The 19,792-nt window shown below is 37.0% G+C and overlaps 1 protein-coding gene across 1 annotated transcript in view; it reads right to left on the bottom strand.

Moving 5' to 3' along the window:
* LOC119505499 (contactin-associated protein-like 3) overlaps window positions 1-19,792 on the bottom strand; it is a 249,225-nt gene that overhangs the window by 39,628 nt on the left and 189,805 nt on the right. The window contains exons 11-12 of the mRNA XM_037798314.1: window positions 17,275-17,381; window positions 12,507-12,626 (exon numbers count right to left, since the gene is read on the bottom strand). Of these exons, the coding sequence (XP_037654242.1) occupies window positions 12,507-12,626; window positions 17,275-17,381 (227 nt within the window). The remainder of the gene's footprint in view (window positions 1-12,506; window positions 12,627-17,274; window positions 17,382-19,792) is intronic.

Genomic DNA, 19,792 nt, shown 5'->3' on the forward strand with positions numbered 1-19,792 from the left:
ACACGAAAAATGAAAATGTGGAAACAAATTAAAAAAAAATACCATTTACAATAACTCTAAAAAAATTACATACTTATGTATGCATTGAACAAAACATGGATAAGATCTGTATGCTGAAAATTACAAAATGGTGATGCAAGAAATCAAAAACCTAACTAACGGGAGAGACATATCATGTTTGTCAACTGGAAAACTCAACATAGGGAAGAGGTAATTTCCTCACCCTAAATGGAACGATAGTTTTAATGCAACTCCTATCAGAATCCCAACAAGGTTTTTTTGTAGACATATACAAGCTTATTTTAAAATGTAATGAAAAAAAATGTAATGGAAAGGCTCAGACTCTAGAATCACTTAATCTTGAAAAAGAAGAATAAAGTGATAGGAAGAACTCCACTTATTACGTGGCTACAGTGATCAAGACTCAGTGATCAATACAGTGGTATTGGTGGAAGGATAGACATATAGATCAATGGAACAGATGGAGAGTCCAGAAATAAACCCACCACACAAATATGTCCAATTGATTTTTAACAGATTTGTAAATGCAATCCAATGGGGAAAAGTGAGGCTTTTCAACAAATGATGTTGCAGCAATGGGACAACCACACACACACACACACACACACATACACACACACACAGAGTGAATCTTGAACTAAGTCTCACACCTTATAGAAAAATTAACCCCAACAGAATTAAACGTAAAATGTCAACTTAACACTTAAAAAGTGCATGATACATAAAAGGAAAAAGTGGTAAACTGGGCCTCATCAATACTTAAACTTTTGGTCTGCAAAAGACCCTGTTGAGAGCATGGAAAGACAAGCCATGGAGTGGGAGAAAATTATTTGTCAACCACATTTCTGACAAAGGACTAGCATCTAGAATATATAAAGAACTGTCAAAATTCAGCAGTCCAAAAGCAAATACTCCAAAAAAACATGTATAGACATCTCACTGAAAAGGATATATAGATGGCAAATAAGCACCTGAAAATAGGCTCATCAACATCATTAGCCATTCAGGGAAAGGGAATTAAAACCAAAATAAGGTATCACTACACACCTTTCAGAATGGCTAAAACAAAATGAAAAAAAATAGCAACAACACCAAATGCTGGTGAGGATATGGAGGAAATAGAACCCTCCTGCACTACTGACGGAAATGCAAAATAGTACAGCCACTCTAGAAAACAGTTTGGCAGTTTTTAATGCAACTAAACGTGCAATTACTATATCATCCAGCAATTGCACTCTTGGGCATTTATCCCAGATAAACAAAAACTTATGTTCATACAAAAACCCGTACACAAATGTTTATAGCACTTTTATTCATACTAGTAAAAATCTGGAAACAGTCCAGATGTTCTTCAACGGGTGAACAGGTAAACAAACTGTGGTACATTCACACCACGGAATACCACTTAGCAATAAAAAGGAACAAACTATTGATACACCTAACATCCTGGATGAATCCTGAGGGGATTATGCGGAGTGAACAAAGCTAATCTCCAAAGTTTACATACTGTATGATTCCATTAATACAACATTCCTGAAATGACAAAATTATAGAAATGGAGAGCAGATTAGTGGTTACTAGAGGTTATGGACTAGTGGGTGGGGAAGGGAGGTGGGGAGAGTTAGATGTGGCTGTAAAAAAGCAACATGAATTCCTGTGGTGGTGAAACAATGGTGTATCCTGACTGTATCAATGTCAGTTATCTTGATTGTGAAGTTATACTGTAGCTTTACAAGAAGTACCATTGGGAGATAACCAGGTAAATAAAAGGTATTCCGATCTTCTGCACTATTTCTTACAACTACATGCAAATATGAAATAATCACAAAATCAAAAGTTTAATTGAATAAAAAAATACTTGAGAAAATCATGAGGGAAAAGTATACTCTGAAAAAAGAAGAAATAGGAAACTGTCTGTGCTGGTTTGAATGTATTATGTCCCCCAAAATGCCATGTTCTTTAATGAATCTTTTGGGGGCAGATGTATTAGTATTGATTAGGTTGGAATCCTTTGATTGGTTGTTTCCATGGAGATGTGACCCACCCAACTGTAGATGATAACTCTGACTGGATTATTTCCATGGAGGTGTGGCCCCGTCCATTCAGTGTGGGTCTTAATTAAATCACTGGAGCCCTATAAGAGCTCAGACAGAAGGAGCTTGGTGCTGCAGCTAAGAGAGACATTTTGGAGATGCGGTTGAAGCAGACTTTTGCTGACACTTTGGAGATACTAGCCCAGAGTTTAGCCCAAGAGCAACTTTTTAAAGAATGCAGAGGAGCTGGAACACAGCCCAGGATCAGCAGACACCAGCCACGTTCCTTCCCAGCTAACAGAAGTTTTCTGGACACCATTGGTCTTCCTTTGCTGAAGGTATACTTGTGTTGATGCCTTAATTTGGACATTTTCATGGCCTTCAGACTGTAAATTTGTAACCAAATAAACCCCCTTTATAAAAGCCAATCCATTTTTGGTATCTTGCATAACAGCAGCATTAGCAAATTGGAACACTGTCTATGACTGGAGTGGAATATCCCTTTTCCTCAATTATTTTAGTCCCTACCCCACTAGTTCCCAAACTTGTCTGCAAATAGAATCATCTGGGGATTTTTTAGAAATTCCAAAGTCCAAGATACACCCCTGACAAATTAAATCACAATTCCTGCACAGGCATCAGTACAATTATATAGTCAGATGTTATTTTATTATACAGTGTTCCAAAGTATAATAGAAAAGTTCCTCCTGACCCATTTGTGCCCACTGGCAAAGCAAAGGAGATTAGAGCTCTTAACATAATGAAGATTTGGGTCATGCCATCTTTCTATTTCATCACTTCCCTACTCAGGAGCTTCTGAAAATATTAGTTCCATCATAGATGTTTGTCTGAATTGTTACATTAAAAATTCTCCAGCAGAAGTTTTGTTATAGCAGCTATAAACCATACACATGGGGAGTGGTTGTATGAGTGTGCACAGAAAAGGGGCACTTATTTTGGTTCCCAAGGCATTTAGCAAACAATTTTTTCACTTTCAATCTTCCCATTCTCCAAGTTAAAATAATTTCTTTTTGTTGTAGAATAATCCTTATATCTAGAAGTAAAGCCAAATGGATAATAACTAGAAAATGCATAAATTAAATACTGGCCAGAGGTAGGGTTTCTTTACTGATCTCTGCAGTGTCCTGGCTTTGGACTAGTCCACATCTGAAGATGTCTGATGCTTGCTCATTGATTTGCTGAGCTGTGTGATTTTCTGGTTTCATTAGACTTGTTCACACTCTTCCCTTAGCCCTGCATTTCCTAGTTAACTAATCCAATGTACTGTATTTTGTTCCATACTCCTTGTTTAGTTTCCTGTAATTGCCATTCCTTCTGACTAAAATTCAGCAGCAATGAGCTAACAAATAACAATTAAGCTTTGTAATGCCAGCTATAAATACAAGAAACAGGAGAGCTGGGAATGGGAACTGCTTACTTCCTGAACTTTATGTACATTATATCATTTAGTCCTCACTGAGACCCCAGGAGACCAGTACTCTGAGACCCATCACATTGATGGGGAGAGTTCCAGCAGTATTAAGCAATTACCCAAATTTCCATAGCTGGAAATTAGAACTGGGTTTTAGCACTTGGAAATGGAACAAGTCCTCTGCTCTTTCTACTGGGTCAAATTGGCTCATGGACATCCAAGGAAGGGACAGATCAGTCTGAGAAGGGACAGTTGGGTGGGGTTTATGTGGATCTGACACAGTGGATAAGATTTGGGAGAGTGAAAGAGAAGAGGGAGGCCATTCAGGTTGAGATGTGGCAGGAATACAGGTACAGGGAAGTAGCCGGTCTGGCATATTCTAAAGTGGCTGATCAGCCAGGAAAGATGAGATTAGGAAAGGAGGTACAAGTATGGTTTTGCATGACCTACCTGCAGATGAAAGTCACATGCCAATACTTTTCCAACTCTTTCTCAGAAGGTTTTGGATTGAAAATTTAAGAGGAGCTTTATGATGATACCAGTATAATATTCTGATGACTGAATTTAAAAAGAGAAAGGTAAACTTCAATATTTACTATTAATAATAAAGTATTTGCAATAAAGTGGTGGGAAGCTAAGCAAGCAAGGTGGGAGTTCCGTGGGAGATTGTGGGAGTTCCTGGAACCCTTGGACCAAAGAGAAATCCCAAGATATTAAAGTTTCTGCAACAGTAGAGGGTTATAATGAAAGCAGAGCATCATTAAGATTATTTGCATTTATGAAGATTAAGACATATATCGGATAATATGAAAAACATGGAAGGTCATCTGGAAAGATCTTGCAGTATGTTCAATAACTATTTAAGCCTAGATTAAGGTGGGGGTGAAAGGACTGGGGAATAAGCAGTGACATTCTGGCATACTGAGGAAATCTAAAGGGAGAAAACCAAAATGCAATATGAGGTTGCTTTTGTAATGAGTAAGGAGGAATTTCTAGTTCCCACCTGTCTGGAAGAAGTGTTAAACCCAACCCGGCCTAATTAGCCATTATTCTCTAACTGTGAACCAAGATATGCTCCAGAAGAACCATCTTCAGAGAACTAAGCATAATGTTATTAGCAAATTTTCCCTTGATTTTTTAAAAACGTGTCATTTGTCCTTTATGCTGTGTACACACAGCATGTTTATAGACAATAAGGAAGGAGGTTTTTATTGCTCTGTGGTCCATTCAAGGCTGGGAAAAGACACAGAGCAATTGCAATTTTGCACTAAAGTCGATGTAAATCAACCTTGGCCTCTCCTCCCTAGAAAAGCATCTCACGACCTCCAGACTGTGGCCCTTTTGCCGGACACGGGGAATCTCAAGAACTCAGAAATCAGGAGGCGACGCCCTTGGCAGCACAAAACCCCCCGCTGCGGTCTTGACCTGGAGCACCCCGTCGCCGCGCCCTCGGGCCCGGCAGAGCCAGCGGCTGCTCTCCGCGCTACGCGGGGCTCACGGGGGCCCGGAGCTGCTCGGCGCCGGCCGCGGGCGGGAAGGACGCAGAGGGCGCGCTCCCCCGCCAGAGCCCTGGACCCGCATCGGGTCGCGGCCGCTGAGCCCAACACCGGCCCAGGGGGCGCCCTGTGCGCAGAAACGTGAGAAGAAGAAAGTGTCTGCGCCGCCGGAATCAGCACGACGGTGCAATGCAGAAGCACCTTTTATTTGCATTAAGTATTTCTAGCACCTTTTATTTGCATTAAGTATTTCTAGTCATCACAGCACTTGAGGTGTGGAATCATCATGAATGGAAGTCTTAAAACGTTAAGGTCATAGTGAACAGCGATTTATTTTTAATGGAGATTTGTATAACCGTGTTATTTGCTGTAGCATTTTGGTTTAAATTTGTATTACAATGTATTTACAAGCCAGAATTCATCTTCTATGAGAAACTATACTGGGAGAACTGACCATTAAACTTTTGTGATAATGTCTAAAAGTATATAATATAAGCAATGACTTTCTAGTAGTTAAAAATGCTTTATATCACTGTAAGAATGAAGCCAAACTGGTAATGCCTGCATATTTATCTTTTTAATCAGCATTTTCCTCACTTGTATGTATCTATTTCTCTAATTATCAAATACATTTATACAACATACATTTTGTGATGATGTGAACCATATACTCACAGAATATAATAGGAAGAAACCCTTTTTAGGTAAGATTGTTTAATGGCGTTTCAGCTTCTCAATCAGTGGCCAACCACTAAAGAATCACACGCCTTGAGAATCTAATAGAAATATTCGAGGTAGTAACTCTGGCTATCTGAATGTCTGCTGACACAATTTCTCATGGATTTCTATATTTCTGTCACATTGATTAAAAAATAATAATAATAATAAAACAAGCTCCCCAATCTCATACGAGAAGAAACACATCTTGGATTTGTCAATAATAAAAATAAAAATAATAATAATAATAATAAAACAAGCTCCCCAATCTCATACGAGAAGAAACACATCTTGGATTTGTCAATGCTCTTAACAGTGGATCTCATGCCTGGAGGTGCAAACGACCCATGATTCAGCAGGTGAAAACCCGACTGGGAGTTATTCCTAATCTACTACATAGGGGTTGGCTACTCCTTTAACCTCTTAAAAATATGTATTTCATACAATGGAAAATCTATGTAGGAATTTTCTGGATTGGAGAGGATGGAAAACATTGATAAGAAGATTTTAAAAATGACTAATATATTTAAGGATTAAAAGTCAAAACAAGATATTAAGTTCTACATTGAGAAGTCACCCTCTCATCCCTGTCACTTCTCAGGGATTATGAATGATGGCTTCACTGTTAAATGTGCATGTGACTTAACAGCCAAATGCTGCATGCATATCAAGAAAAAAAAAGATGACAACAGCAACCAGAGAGATCCAGGGAAAGAGGAGAAAGAAACTGTAGCCACAGCACTCAGGAAGAAAAATATAAGAACCACAAATGAAGAGAAGTACAGAAAGAATCTGTGAGTTCAAGTGACTAATCCAATTTTAAATTGACTAGATCACATAGCTCGATGTACTCTCGAAAGGAGGCTGTGAATGTTCCTATAGCAATTTCAATTTCATAGATTCTTCCTTTAATAATATTCTCATTAGGTATTTTACATTTAAGAAATTTTAAAGCCTGGCATTAATTTTTGCAAATTACTTACCCTATACTCACTTTGAGATTTCTTCTGTCAAATGAACTGGATATAGAGAAACTTTATAGAAAACACTGGGTTTTGAAGATGATCAATCATGTGCCATGTGTTCATGGTTTAAATGAGTGGGAGAAAAGTGATGCTCCTGAGTAGCTCATACAGACTGGAGATTAGTATGATAGATTTATGTTCATGCATGATTCAGATGTAATAATAGAAAACGTCCTTACTAAAGAGCCAGGGAAGGGATGAGGATTTACCTGTAAAACTTTACCTGAAGCACAGACGATTAGATGAGGGAACTAGAACAATGTGCTTGTGCTTATAAAATTCTGCTTAAATCACTGATCCTGATAATATCAGCAGGAAAAGACCCAAGGAAGGACACACAATTGTTATGTTTCCCTAACTGTTCACAATTTATCTTACTTAGATTACAAGACTGTCAGGGCTGGGAAGGACTGTGAATGACATCTAACATAAACATTACATTTTATTTATGAAGAAACAGACCTAAAATTTTTAATTAACCTGCACAATGGAAGAGTATATACATGAGGATAAATATAGTTTGAAACATGAATTGGACCTGAGGAGACTGTTGATAAAAGGAACTAAATGTGGGAAGGGTTTCAGAATCATGTTTGAGTCAGACACATCAAAACATGTGCTCTGACCCACTAGAACCAGTCTCATTGACCTCCAAGGAGGGTGACTATTAGTTGATCCCTGTTTCACCTCTTATATCTCAAATAAATAGGCAGTTAAGGAGATTAAGCTAATTTAACCTCATTATTATATTTCGATGAGAAGGATTTAAATAATAAAACATTCAATATATCATATGAAATCCCTAAGTTCTGTTCATGTTGCAAAATTACATCTACTTTTTGTTGTGATTTTACAACTTTTTCTAACATTATAAAATAGTGTGAAAATAATAAAAATAATCTTTCATGATCCACCTATGTTATTAGAAAACTGGTGGTGAAATATAGAAAGACACAGGTGAGCACATCAGGTATACACACACACACACACACACACACACACACACTTGGTATGCACATTCCCATGTACACAAGAAGAAAAAAGAAAAGAAATACCCATCAAGGTAATAGTGATGCCAATACAATTACTCATGATTTGGAAATTGAACTCCAGGAAAGTGGAGGCCAAAATCCCCCTTTCTTTTGCTTCTGACCATGATGGAATCATTCAGACCAAATTTATCCACCTGCCTGAAAGAAGGACAACAAACATGGGAAAAAATATGAAACAATGGTTTTCAAGATTTTGGACCCAAGCAATGGAAGACAGTGACCCTGAGTGATGAGAAACAAACAAGGTGAGCCATAAAATTGTTCCAGGTTACTGCCTAGAGAGAATTCTTAGACTGGGGTTCAGGGAGGGTGGAATCTTTGGGTTGAGGAAGATGGAACTGAGACTCTGGGGCAATGAAGGTACTTAGAATTCATAGGACACTAGTGCTGGAGAGGAGAGAGTTGTATCAATAAAGAAACCTAGAAATGTGCAGATGGTCCCCTTCCAGTATTCAGCAGAGTACTGATCAGTACATGTGTATGAAGAAACTCCCCAAGGCCAGGTAGGGAACCACCAAAAGGATCAGAAGGACCATTACTGACACTCATGCAGAATTAGAAATCATGCCTGGTTCCACCAGCTAGACTGGAAAGCATCATGATTCATGGGGCATTGGAGAAAAAACTTTAAACAGTCTTGTCATTAGCCCTAGGTTAAACACTGCTATGGTCCTGCGTAATAACTCTTAAAAACAAGAACCAAAAGGGTCAAACTGTTTCCAAGCAATTTAATTATGTCCTAAAACAAAATTAAGAACATTTATAAGAATGCAAAATATCCAAAACCCAGCAAGGCAAAATCCACAATGTCTGGCAACTGATCAACAATTACCAGGCATGCAAAGAATCAGGGAAACATGACACATACTGAGGAGAAAATTCAATCAGTTGAAGCTGACCTAGAACTGATACAGATGTCAGAATGTGTAGACAAGGACATCAAAATAGATAATATAACAGAATTCTGTGTGTCCAAAAGCTTAAGTAAAGACATGGAAGATATTACTGAAAGAAAAACTGTCAACAAATTCTATATTCAGTGAAAATATCTTTCAAAAGTGAGAAAGAAAGGAAAAACCATGGACAGAAAATGTTTGCAAAATCTGTAGCTGATAAAGACAAGGGGCCACTTTACCAAAGCTCTTTCCAATTCCTTCCAAATCTAAATGGTAGTGGTCCCTACCTGTGTTCCTAATTTGTCAAAGAGAAAGATGATGCAACTGCTTATGTTTGTGTCTTAATGAGAAGGGTAAGATGGCTCCAGCTAGACATCTGCCAAGCTCACCTCTCATGCCAGAGACCAGAGAAGAAAAGTCTCAGAATTTTGCATTAGTCAAGGCTCATACGCATGTGTGGTCCTGATTGACCTACGTTTATTAGGATCCTCACTACTGATGTCTGTCTTGCTTCAGTTCTGCAGTTCTGGGGTTCTGCAGATTAAGAGAAAAGTTTATGGCTGTTTCAGGTAATCCTTTCGAATTCCAATGGAGATAAGGCTATCTCCATTGGAGAAGGAGCCCTTTTCATTACCTGCTTTCATGTGTTTAAAACAAGAATATACCTGAATCTAATCACCACAGATTCCCACTTCTCAGGGAATGGAACTATTATTTCTGTTTTGCATTGTTATTTCACAAGCTTTTCTCCTACGTAGCCTTATCTCCATTGGAATTTGAAAGGATTACCTGAAATAGCCTGAAATAATCTGTCAATTCTGTATACATTTTTAAAATCTACTCTTTCACAAATACAGGCAATTATGATTGAACTGAAATGAACCCTTACTAGGAATTAATTGCATTCGCTTGAGGTAATGCATGCAAGGGGTTTAGCAAAATGCCTGGTGCAGGATATGAGCACAAGTTATATTAGCTCCTCCTATTATTATTTCCCCTTGCATTTCAGCTCACCAGTTAGCCCAAGAGGTAAAATGATTTTCTCATAGAGAATGCAGTATGCATGTTGATAAAATTAAAAATGAATGGAAGGCAGCAGTGTACTAACTGAGCCAACACAGGAACAAGCAAAGTAGTTCTGGCCTGGCTGTGTGGCCTTGGGGAAGTCATTTAAATTCTCTGAGTTTCATGTTCCGTATTTCATAAATGAAGACTTGGGGCTAAAAGACTGAAAGTATATTCCAACAACTTAGTCTTGGATCTTTGAACTTTGAAGTCATTAACCAGTCTTCACATCCAGATTTTACTTTTACTGTTCTGTGAGACTATTCACTTCTAGTGGCAAGAATGGTCTGTGGCAAGCGGCTTAAATTCTGCTGCATAGCTGCCAAAAGAACAGGATAATGGAACTGCCTTTGATTTTACTGTTGAGATATATGGAATATATTGACTATAAGGGCAAACAGGCATGATATAATTTTATGAAATTCTAAATTTAAAAATTATATTTTTGAAACCAACCTATTTCCTATTGCCACCAAGTAGGAAAATGTACCGAATGCCACTTTTGCTTGACAATCTCAATTTCATGAACCAAGGAGAGAATAATGAAATCATCCTAAATAGTCCTGAGCCATGGAAATTCATCCCTGAATCTCATGCAGTTTCCAAATAGGAGCTCTCTTCAGGTCCTCCTTCAAATGAGCATTTTAAAGGTATATTTCTAACAAGGTTAGCTATCTCTTTAAACTTTTTAAGAGGAACAACATTTGTAACGGTTCAAATTAGATTGCATAATGTAATTCTGCTTCCTTGCTATGCAGAAGGGCATGGGAGCAATGTAAGTTGCTCTTTTGTTCCTCAAACCTAGCACCGGTCCTGGTACTTGGTAGAAGTAAAATAAATATATGCAGAATGATCAGATGAAAGAAAGGGGAATTGTTTGAGAGTCACAGGAATACTAGTGAAGAGAAAGAGATGGAAGAGAAAGGGAATTTCTATAAAAAAGAACAAATGGACTGAAAAATCATGAACCTTCATGTATGTGTCTTTCAGTGGGTTTTAAAACTATGTCGATTATATTTTAGCCAGTTGATAATTTAAGAATATAATTTCCATTAGACCGACTGCTATCTGTTATAGAATGGTTATGATCAAGAGCCGATACAACTCACTGAAGGAAGAGTGATGTTTAAGAAAAACCAATTGAACCTGTTGCTTGGTTTCTATGCCTAATTTATCATAACAAGGGTGACAGGACTGAAGGGAGGAAGAGGGTGTAAGAGGTGCTGAGTAATTTCAAGGTCAGGGATGAAAGGAAGAGACGAGCTATCATCCTTCAATGCAGTGTGGCTTTGTTTTGATAGTTACACACTTTCAGCTATTAAAATCACCTTTCTTATTACAATGCCTGAAGTAAAAATAAGTATGTTATTAGAAGTATGAAATACCCCATCTTTTGTTTCTCAAAATATAGCCTTAGAAATGGTGTCAGATACCTAAAGCTTGTTAAAATGCGGTGTTGCAGACTACTAAGCCTGCCCCTGGCTTTCCAAGTCAGAGAATAAAAATGGGGTGGGTGCCATTTGCATTTTGCATTTTGCAGGGGCCTGGAGGAGATTCTTGTGTACCCAGGAGTTTGAGAGCCAGGGCTCTACCTCCACCAATTTTTCTCTTTTGCAACAGTGATTCGTATAACACAGTTTGATAATGTGAAGTTTTTAAAACACACAACTATTACTTGATGGGGAAAAAAGAGCCAAGTATATTACATCAGGGTAGGAACAAACAGCACCATATATCTCAGCAGGTATTGCTGTCAACTTTAATATATATTATCCTAAATCATAAAAACCTTATTACATGTAGGATAATTTTATTTAGAAACGGAATTAAATCTTTAGATTTTTTTTTCCAAGACTACTTTCTAAAGTTTCTCAGTTTCATTTGACTGGTTGTTCAGGAAATTTTGTCACAATTTATGTATCTTGGCAAGACTCCTGAGTTTATCTTCAGCATGTTGCTACACAGGTGGCTCTGAATTTTCTAAACTTCCCCTGTGAAGTGTCGATATTTTTTCGAGATCTTTGCTGAAACTTTTTAACTCCTATATACTTTCAGTTGCCTGTTGTCTTTTTTCGTGGTGTTTGGTGACCTATCGTGTAACATACTCAGTCCTAATTTGTGAAACTTTGGAACCTCTTTTTCAGCACTCTAAACGAGAACTATTTATTCCAGATTTCTTCATGCTGGAGAGTTGGAAGAGTTATATAACAACCAATTTCCATAAAAAATTTCACTATCTAAGAGGCATTTTAATGCAATCTTCTATAATTGAACTGTGCTCATTTGCAATAACATCTGAACTAGGAGTGGTTTTATGGTATTCTTTGATTATGGAAAAATTATATGCCATATAATTCACTAAATTATCTAAAATGTACATAAAACATTAGCATATATGTGCTATTTCTTGGCACTTTTAAAGACTTCTGTTTTTTTCTAAATTTAGAGAATGTGTAAATTACAGAATCAAAGCTTTGTATTTTATCTTGATGCTTGTGAACATATACGATGTATTTGGGGAGATGTAGATGCTATAGAGGTGCCCTGGCAGAGGATTAAATCTTGCCTATAATCCAATCTAGGTAAACAAGAAATACAAGAAGATTGCTTTGACACCAAAATCAATAAGTACATATATAATACTAGCAATTACAAAACTATCAAACTGCATGTCTTAACAAACCTGCCAACTATGTAAATTCCTCCTTGGTCCATTACAAGCATGTACATAAACAGCAGAATTATGAAACTGAAAGGTTATTAACATACCTGTCATATTGCAATACACAAGAAATGGTCCCAGGGGCCCACTTCCATCTGCATCAATATAGTAAAGCCCTGAAGGGTTCCCTTTGTGCTTGTGGGCTTCGCACGACTGCTGATAGAGAGCTGTAAAAGAAAGGGAGGGAATGGAATAAATCCCTCCGTATTTTAGGCTCCAAAGGTTTTCATTTCTGAATTACAGGCAGATGATATATATTACCAAAATAATTTTTTTATTTAATGTGTATTACATTATATTTGATTAGCGAGATGAAAAAAATGCTGATGCTTTTTTATAGGGGAATAAAGATGATGATGCTTCTTAATATTAAATTTATTTTTATTACCAAAGGAGAATGAAATTACCTAGTCAAAATGAATATAAATGTTGAATGTTATTAGGTGCTGTGCTGGTTTGGATGTATTATGTCCCCCCAAAGGCCACTATCTTTGATGCAGTCTTGTGTGGGCAGGAAATGTATTGGTGTTGATTGGGTTGGAGACTTTTGATTGGATGTTTCCATGGAGATGTGATCACTCAACTGTGGGCGAGATCTTTCATTGGATAATTTCCATGGAGGTATGGCCCCGCCCATTCAGCATGGACCTTGATTAGTTTACCGGAGCACCATATAAGCTCAGACAGAAGGAGTGAGCTTGCTACAGCCAAGAGGGACACTTTGAAGAATGCAGAGGAGCTGAGAGAGGAACTGCAGTTTACAGAGACATTTTGGAGATGGTCTTTGAAAGCAAACACCCCAAGAGCAGCTGACAGTGACATTTTGGAGAGAAGCTGAAGCCTAGAGAGGAACTTCCTGGGAGACAGTCATTTTGAAACCAGAACTCTGGAGCAGATGCCAGCCACATGCCTTTCCAGCTGACAGAGGTTCCAGACACCACTGGCCATCCTCCAGTGAAGGTACCTGTTGTTGATGCATTACCTTGGCTTTATGGCCTTAAGACTATAACTGTGTAACCAAATAAACCCCCTTTATAAAAGTCAATCCATTTCTGGTGTTTTGCATCCTGGCAGCATTAGCAAACTAGAACGGGTGCTAAAGAGATATTTGGTATATATTTTTTGCATATGGAAGGAGGAAATGGTGTATCACTGTTTATATATGAAGGTCTGGGTACAGTGGGAATGGGATACTATCTTCCATGGACAGTCACTGGGCAATGTCTAGCTGTCACATTTTCTCTATATAAATGTTCTTTTGCTTTCCAGCAAGAAAGCATGAGGATTCTGAAACACAGCACCAAATATTTGAAGACATATTATAGGGAAACCTGTGAATCTGAATTCTAGGTGGTACAAAAACATAATTCTTTTCAAAATCATGTTAATTGTACTTCACAGTTCCACCCTATAATAAGAAACCCTCCATTTGCCTGTAGTAACTGACTATTTAAAGTACATTAGTTTTAACTCACCTAAATAATCTGCTATTATCCAATAAGCATGCTTTGAAACTTTTTAAACCTATGCAGTAATTATATCCTTTGCTTACTGAAAAACAACTTACAACAATCATTTTTTTAAAAAATTAACATAATTTACAAACCAGGAACTCCTCTTCATTAAAAAATAGTAAGTTGATTTAAAAATGAGATTTCCTTAGGTATTTTGCAAATGAAAGCTTAAGATAATTGAAACTGAAAGCAGGAGAAGAGACACTTTTATGAAAGATGTCCCAATATTTTATTAATTTATTTGGAACATAATCAAATATTTTTATTTGTTCAAGTAAGACTTTTATCAAGTAGAAGGAATGGAATTAATTAACATATGCACGATGGGTGTCATTAATCTTCAGCATAAGTTTAAAATAAAGGTAGGGAGGGTGAAATGTGGACAGGCAGGAGTGAACTCATTTGAAGAAGCCTAAAGGATGTAAATGGCTCCTGGAAGAAGTGGCGTGACTGACCCTCACAAGGTTGGACCTTCTTTAGAGCCCTAAAGATTAGACCTGTCTGTGTCATCTACACAGATAAGACTGAAGCTATGGCTGGGAGAGGCAAAGTAGGTGAAGAGATGAAATAGGAAAAATGAACCGTCATATGGGGAATGGGAAGGAATACATTTATGCCATCATAAGAACCACATTTTTATCTTGATTGAATTATCTACGTTTACATTCCTACATATTCATTGAACACGTTTCAAACACTAAGGACAAAACTTAAGGAAGGTTATAGGAGTTATTTTTCTCTCATTTCACAAAATAGATTTACATTGTTTCTTTGCACGTGGAAATTTCAAAACACAATTTGGCCAAATATCAAATGAGAGCTGTTTCACAGTAAATTGCTCAGAATCACTAATTTTGCTATAACAAATTTCAAAGACGGAAGTATAAGTAAGCTGCATTGTGTTTTTTTTTATTTTTTTATTTTTTTATTTTCTTATTTTTTTTTGCATTGTGTTTTTATCATTCATTTTTGCCACACTTGTATATATATTTATTTAAGGGGATATAAATATTTATCAATGCATAGAACAAGGCCTGGTAAGATATATTCAAATTAATAACTAGTTATATTTGGGGTGGGGGGTAGGTTTGGATAGGGAACAAATATTGAAGACAGTGAGTAGGAGAACCTTTGCTTTATGCGAATTGTTTGACTTTTTAAAGTGATAGCATATACATATATTAAATGTATAGTCATCCAAAGAAAATGAACTACGATAACCAGGTGTGGCAGTCAAGACTCATGACTGACGACTGAGTTTGGCAAAATTCCACCTTCACTTGCTATATCTGTTTGAAAACCACTATGAAGTAACCTCAATTATCAATATTCTGATTATTTCCTCAGAATTGTTTGGAATTATATTTTGGCTGTAGTTAATGGTCATGCTTTAACATGAATAATTTACCAAATACAGCTCATAAGAGATGATGTCAAGGATGGTGGAAGATTCAAAGGATCATCAATTAAAACCTATGGCTAGGCATCTGCCTTCTGTAAAATATTACAGTAGGAGGCTGGAAGATGCCCAGAAATAAACGTTTTGGTCCCTGTACCAGCTCTGGGACTTTTTAAAGTCATTCAGCCTCTGCTTTTAGCGCCTGGAAAAAATGATGAATAGCTTTAGAAGCAAAAACATTTGTAGTACCAAAATCATACTTGACACTTTAACATTTAAAAGAGTGGGTAGTGGAATCTTCTGGGTGAAGAGGTAGAGGTGTTAAGAGAGGGAAAGACTAGAGTCCTTTGTGCCTGTCTCCTCCCCTTGCTCAGCTCTTTGGTAGAACCTTAGAGCTGGGAGTGTAGGGCTCATTCTAACTTCAACATCAGGTTCCCTGAGCGTCAGTTAATCCAAGTGTACAATGGAGTTATGACAATCTATACCCCTGCCTTCCTGCCAGAGGGTTGTGTCAATCAACTTAAATAATTCACATACAAGTGTTCTTTAAAGTTTCAAGTATGACCTCAATGTGGAGATCAGAGGTGGTGAACTGGTAGCTTTGCATCTTACCCTCTTAAAACCCAGGGATGGGGCAGAGTGTTCTTAAGGAGAAGCTGCTCAGAAATGTCAGTACAGATATGTACAAAAGGAAGAAATTCTTAAAACTGAAAAAAAAAAAAAAAAAAAAGCAAAATAAAAAAGCAAACATAAAATCATGGGATTTTCAGGGTCCTGCCATGGGCTTCTAAATTGTTACTGAATTAGCCATAAATAGAATGGCAAGGGCTTTAAAATATACAGAGAATAATTCTCCAGTAAAGCACCTAATTTTTAATACAGGAAAGATTCTAATGGAGTATTCTAATAGCTGCCTCATAGAAGTGATTCTCATACTTTAATGTGCATTAGAATCCCTTGGAGGGCTAAATCAAATTAATTCCTGGGCCCTAATCCCCGAGATTCCCACTCAGTAGGCTTCAGTGAGACGAGATGCTTCATGTGTAATGAATCCCTAGACGATGCTGATGCTACTGGCAGGTGGATCACCTTCCCAATAGCACCAAGCTAAGGCTCTGGGGTCCACTGCCTTAGCGCAAATCCTCATTGTGTCACTAACTGTCTGGGTGTCCAGTTACTTTACCTCTTTTTGCCCTCAGTTCTGAAATACAGAGTAAGAAGTAAATTCAGTGAAAAGTAAATGTAGAAAGTAATACTACATTCTCTATAAGGCTGTTTCAGGGTTAAATGAGGTAATTCATGCAAAGCACTAGAAGAGGGCAGGCATATTTAAGTACTTAATATTCACTTATAAAGTGAATAATAATTACTCACTTTATAATCAATCCCATCAAAGAAAATCACAGTTGTAAGAGATACTAAAGGTCCTGTAGTTTCTAACTGAAATCAAATTTCCTCTTCTGAAACTACCACATGGCTATCCTCATCCAATGCTTTTTTTAAAATATTTAATTTTACTAACAATGAAAGCCTGGAAACAGAGTCTTTTTATGTTTCTTTGGCTGCGAGGACTCTCAGAATTAAAATTATGGAGCTACTGAAGCAATTGAATATGAAGTTAGATCACATTCTTGATTTAATTTAATTTAATTTTTAGCCTTTTGCATATTTTATTTTCCTATACTTATTTTACCACTGCTCAACTTGATAACTATATATAACTATGGATTACCTCAATTACTTTACATTAAATGAGATGGATTAAAAATAAACTAGAAATCAATTGGGTGCTAAAATACTTATTTTACATGCTTTTCCACATGGAGTATAAATATGCAGATATAAACAACTAATAAAAATAAATGAGAGCAGAAACCAGAACAAGTGAGAAGTGAGCCTTACGGGAATGGCAAGTTGCTCCCACATAACCAGTGTCAGTACAGTCGCAGGAGAAGTTGTCCCATGACTGGGAACATTCACTGCCATGTTCGCAGTAACTGGGTAAACACCTGAAAAGAAGACAGGCAAAAATCACAATTTCCCTTTTTCAGTCATCATAAAATATGTGTCTTATTTGCTAAAAACAAGTTAATGTGAAAGATGCCATATTCAAGAAAATCCCACGTTGACTCGTGATTCCAGGGTCTGCCATTTGAGTTCTCTAATCATATTGATAAATTATAGATTAATAAATTCATTAGCATGTGGCTGATTATCATGTATCTGTGATAGCTGAGTTTTGAACACCTTTGTTTTTACCCTAAATTACATGATACTAACTTCACACGTGGCTAGCAACATCCATTACTTACATAAAATTTAAGATTTGCCGTGTTGAATTACTACATTGGGAAAACTATGTAAAGGAAGGGAGGGAGTGAGAGAAGGAGAGAAGGAGAAAGGAATGGAATTGTCTTCAGTCACCTAGTAACAGAGGACCTGAAATTTTGAAGAATGGTTAATTTAGATCAGCTTGTTGATGCCTCTTCGGTTTAGAATGAATGATTATTTAGGATTAAAGAAAAAAATGCCCCCATTTCCCCCTGAAAAATGAATACACCCCAAGGTCAGTCAAGTAGATAAAAGAACTACATGGACACCACAAAAATCACCATCTCTTTTATTAAAATTAAGGATGAGTCACTTGAATTTTTGTTTATATGATTAAAAATTTAGTTCAAAAGAGCATTATTGATTCTCCCTGATTTGGAAAAATAAATATCATTGTAAAGAATTCACACAGTCCAGAAAAGTATGTAGAAGGAAGTAAAAATTATTAAAATCCCAAACACATAGTCAGAGCCACTGTAAATGTTTATATATATGCAATCACAAAACAAATTTTAAATAATTTTATGTAAATTTGGTCACAAATATCATCATTTTTTGCAGTGCATTTTAAAGATATTCAACAATATGTCATGGATAAATTTCCATACCAATTATCATCATTTTTAATGGTTGCTCTGAAATTTTTAAAATTTATTTATCAACTTATGCATTAAAATTAAAATTAAAACAATAACAACAAAATGCCCAAACAGAAGTATATACAGAAGGGACAGGTATTCTTTTCAGATTCCAAGCTTGTTTCCTGCTAGTGTATAGCCAAATTATTTTGCCAAAAAATTAAAGATTAAATCCTTAACTGTTTCATTGCATTTTCTATTTTCTAATTCACCTATATAACACAAATCATTTCCTTTATTCATTTTGGTCAGATTCAGGTTACAACACTCATGCATTCAAATGTGATACAAGACTTCTGGTAGACCAAGATGTAAGATGTCATAGGATTCCATCCCCCCACAGAATCATTAAACAACTAGTTAAAACTTACTACTTATACCTCAGTGCTCTGGAAAGTAGTGGAAGGGTTGCAGTAACTAGGTGAGCACCAAATCAAGAAAACACAACATAAGATGGTAGGAGAAGCAAGTGACACCCTTACTGGTCCCTAACCCATCCCCTCCCTAGTGCAATGTGTGGAGCCAGCTTGCACTATCATTGTGGGTCCCTGGCTCTGTCCCAGAGAGAGCAGAGTAATCTTTATGGACAGACCTAGGGAGCCACGCCTGTATGTCAGAGCTAAGCTAACAGGTGGAAGACTGATGGACTGAACCAGAACACTCATCGCTGGCTTGTCACCTCAGAATGTGCTCTGTATGCAGAAGCAGCTTGTGAAGAGCTAAAACAGTGTAAGACACAATCAAATTGAAATGGTCTGGGGCAAAAGGTTACTGACTTCAAGACATATAATAGTGGGAGGAAGGGAAAGTATATTCTATAGGGCATAGAGAGGGCTTTCAGATACCTCTAAACAGGGGAATTCTTAAGGCCATGGGTGCAGTCCATGCTCAAGATCCATGCTCAGGAAAGACAGTGAGGACCTCACACTTTCACCTCAGGCTGACCTTCTTGGTAGGAGCACTAAACTCTGAAGGAGAGCACTAGACAGTACAGAGCCAATTTCCAAAGACTAAGAAAGGTGTTTTTTTTTTGGTATTTTTTTTTGTTAGCAACTCACACTGAAGGAAATTTCTGTTCTATCACTAACTGAATACAAACATAAGGAACAGACAGCTCAAGATTAAATTCCAGAGTTATCACACTAAAACATTAAAATGTCTGGTGCACAAAAATGTTCACAAGATAAACAAAGAAACAGAAAATGATGGTCCAGCCAAAGAGACAAGATAAAATCTCAGAAATCAACAATGAAGGAAAGCAGACTTTGGACATTCCAGTAAAAGATTTTGAAATAAAGACCCATAATATGCTCAAAGACCGAAAGGAAAACACAGGGAAAATTTATATCCTTATAGAGAATATAAGAAAAATGTAAATCTCAATAAAAGAACATTTTATTGAGATTCTCATTTTGTTATAGGACAGAAATTATAAAAGCAACCTGTGCCTG

Source organism: Choloepus didactylus, chromosome 10, assembly GCF_015220235.1.
Source record: "Choloepus didactylus isolate mChoDid1 chromosome 10, mChoDid1.pri, whole genome shotgun sequence".
Taxonomy (NCBI): domain Eukaryota; kingdom Metazoa; phylum Chordata; class Mammalia; order Pilosa; family Megalonychidae; genus Choloepus; species Choloepus didactylus.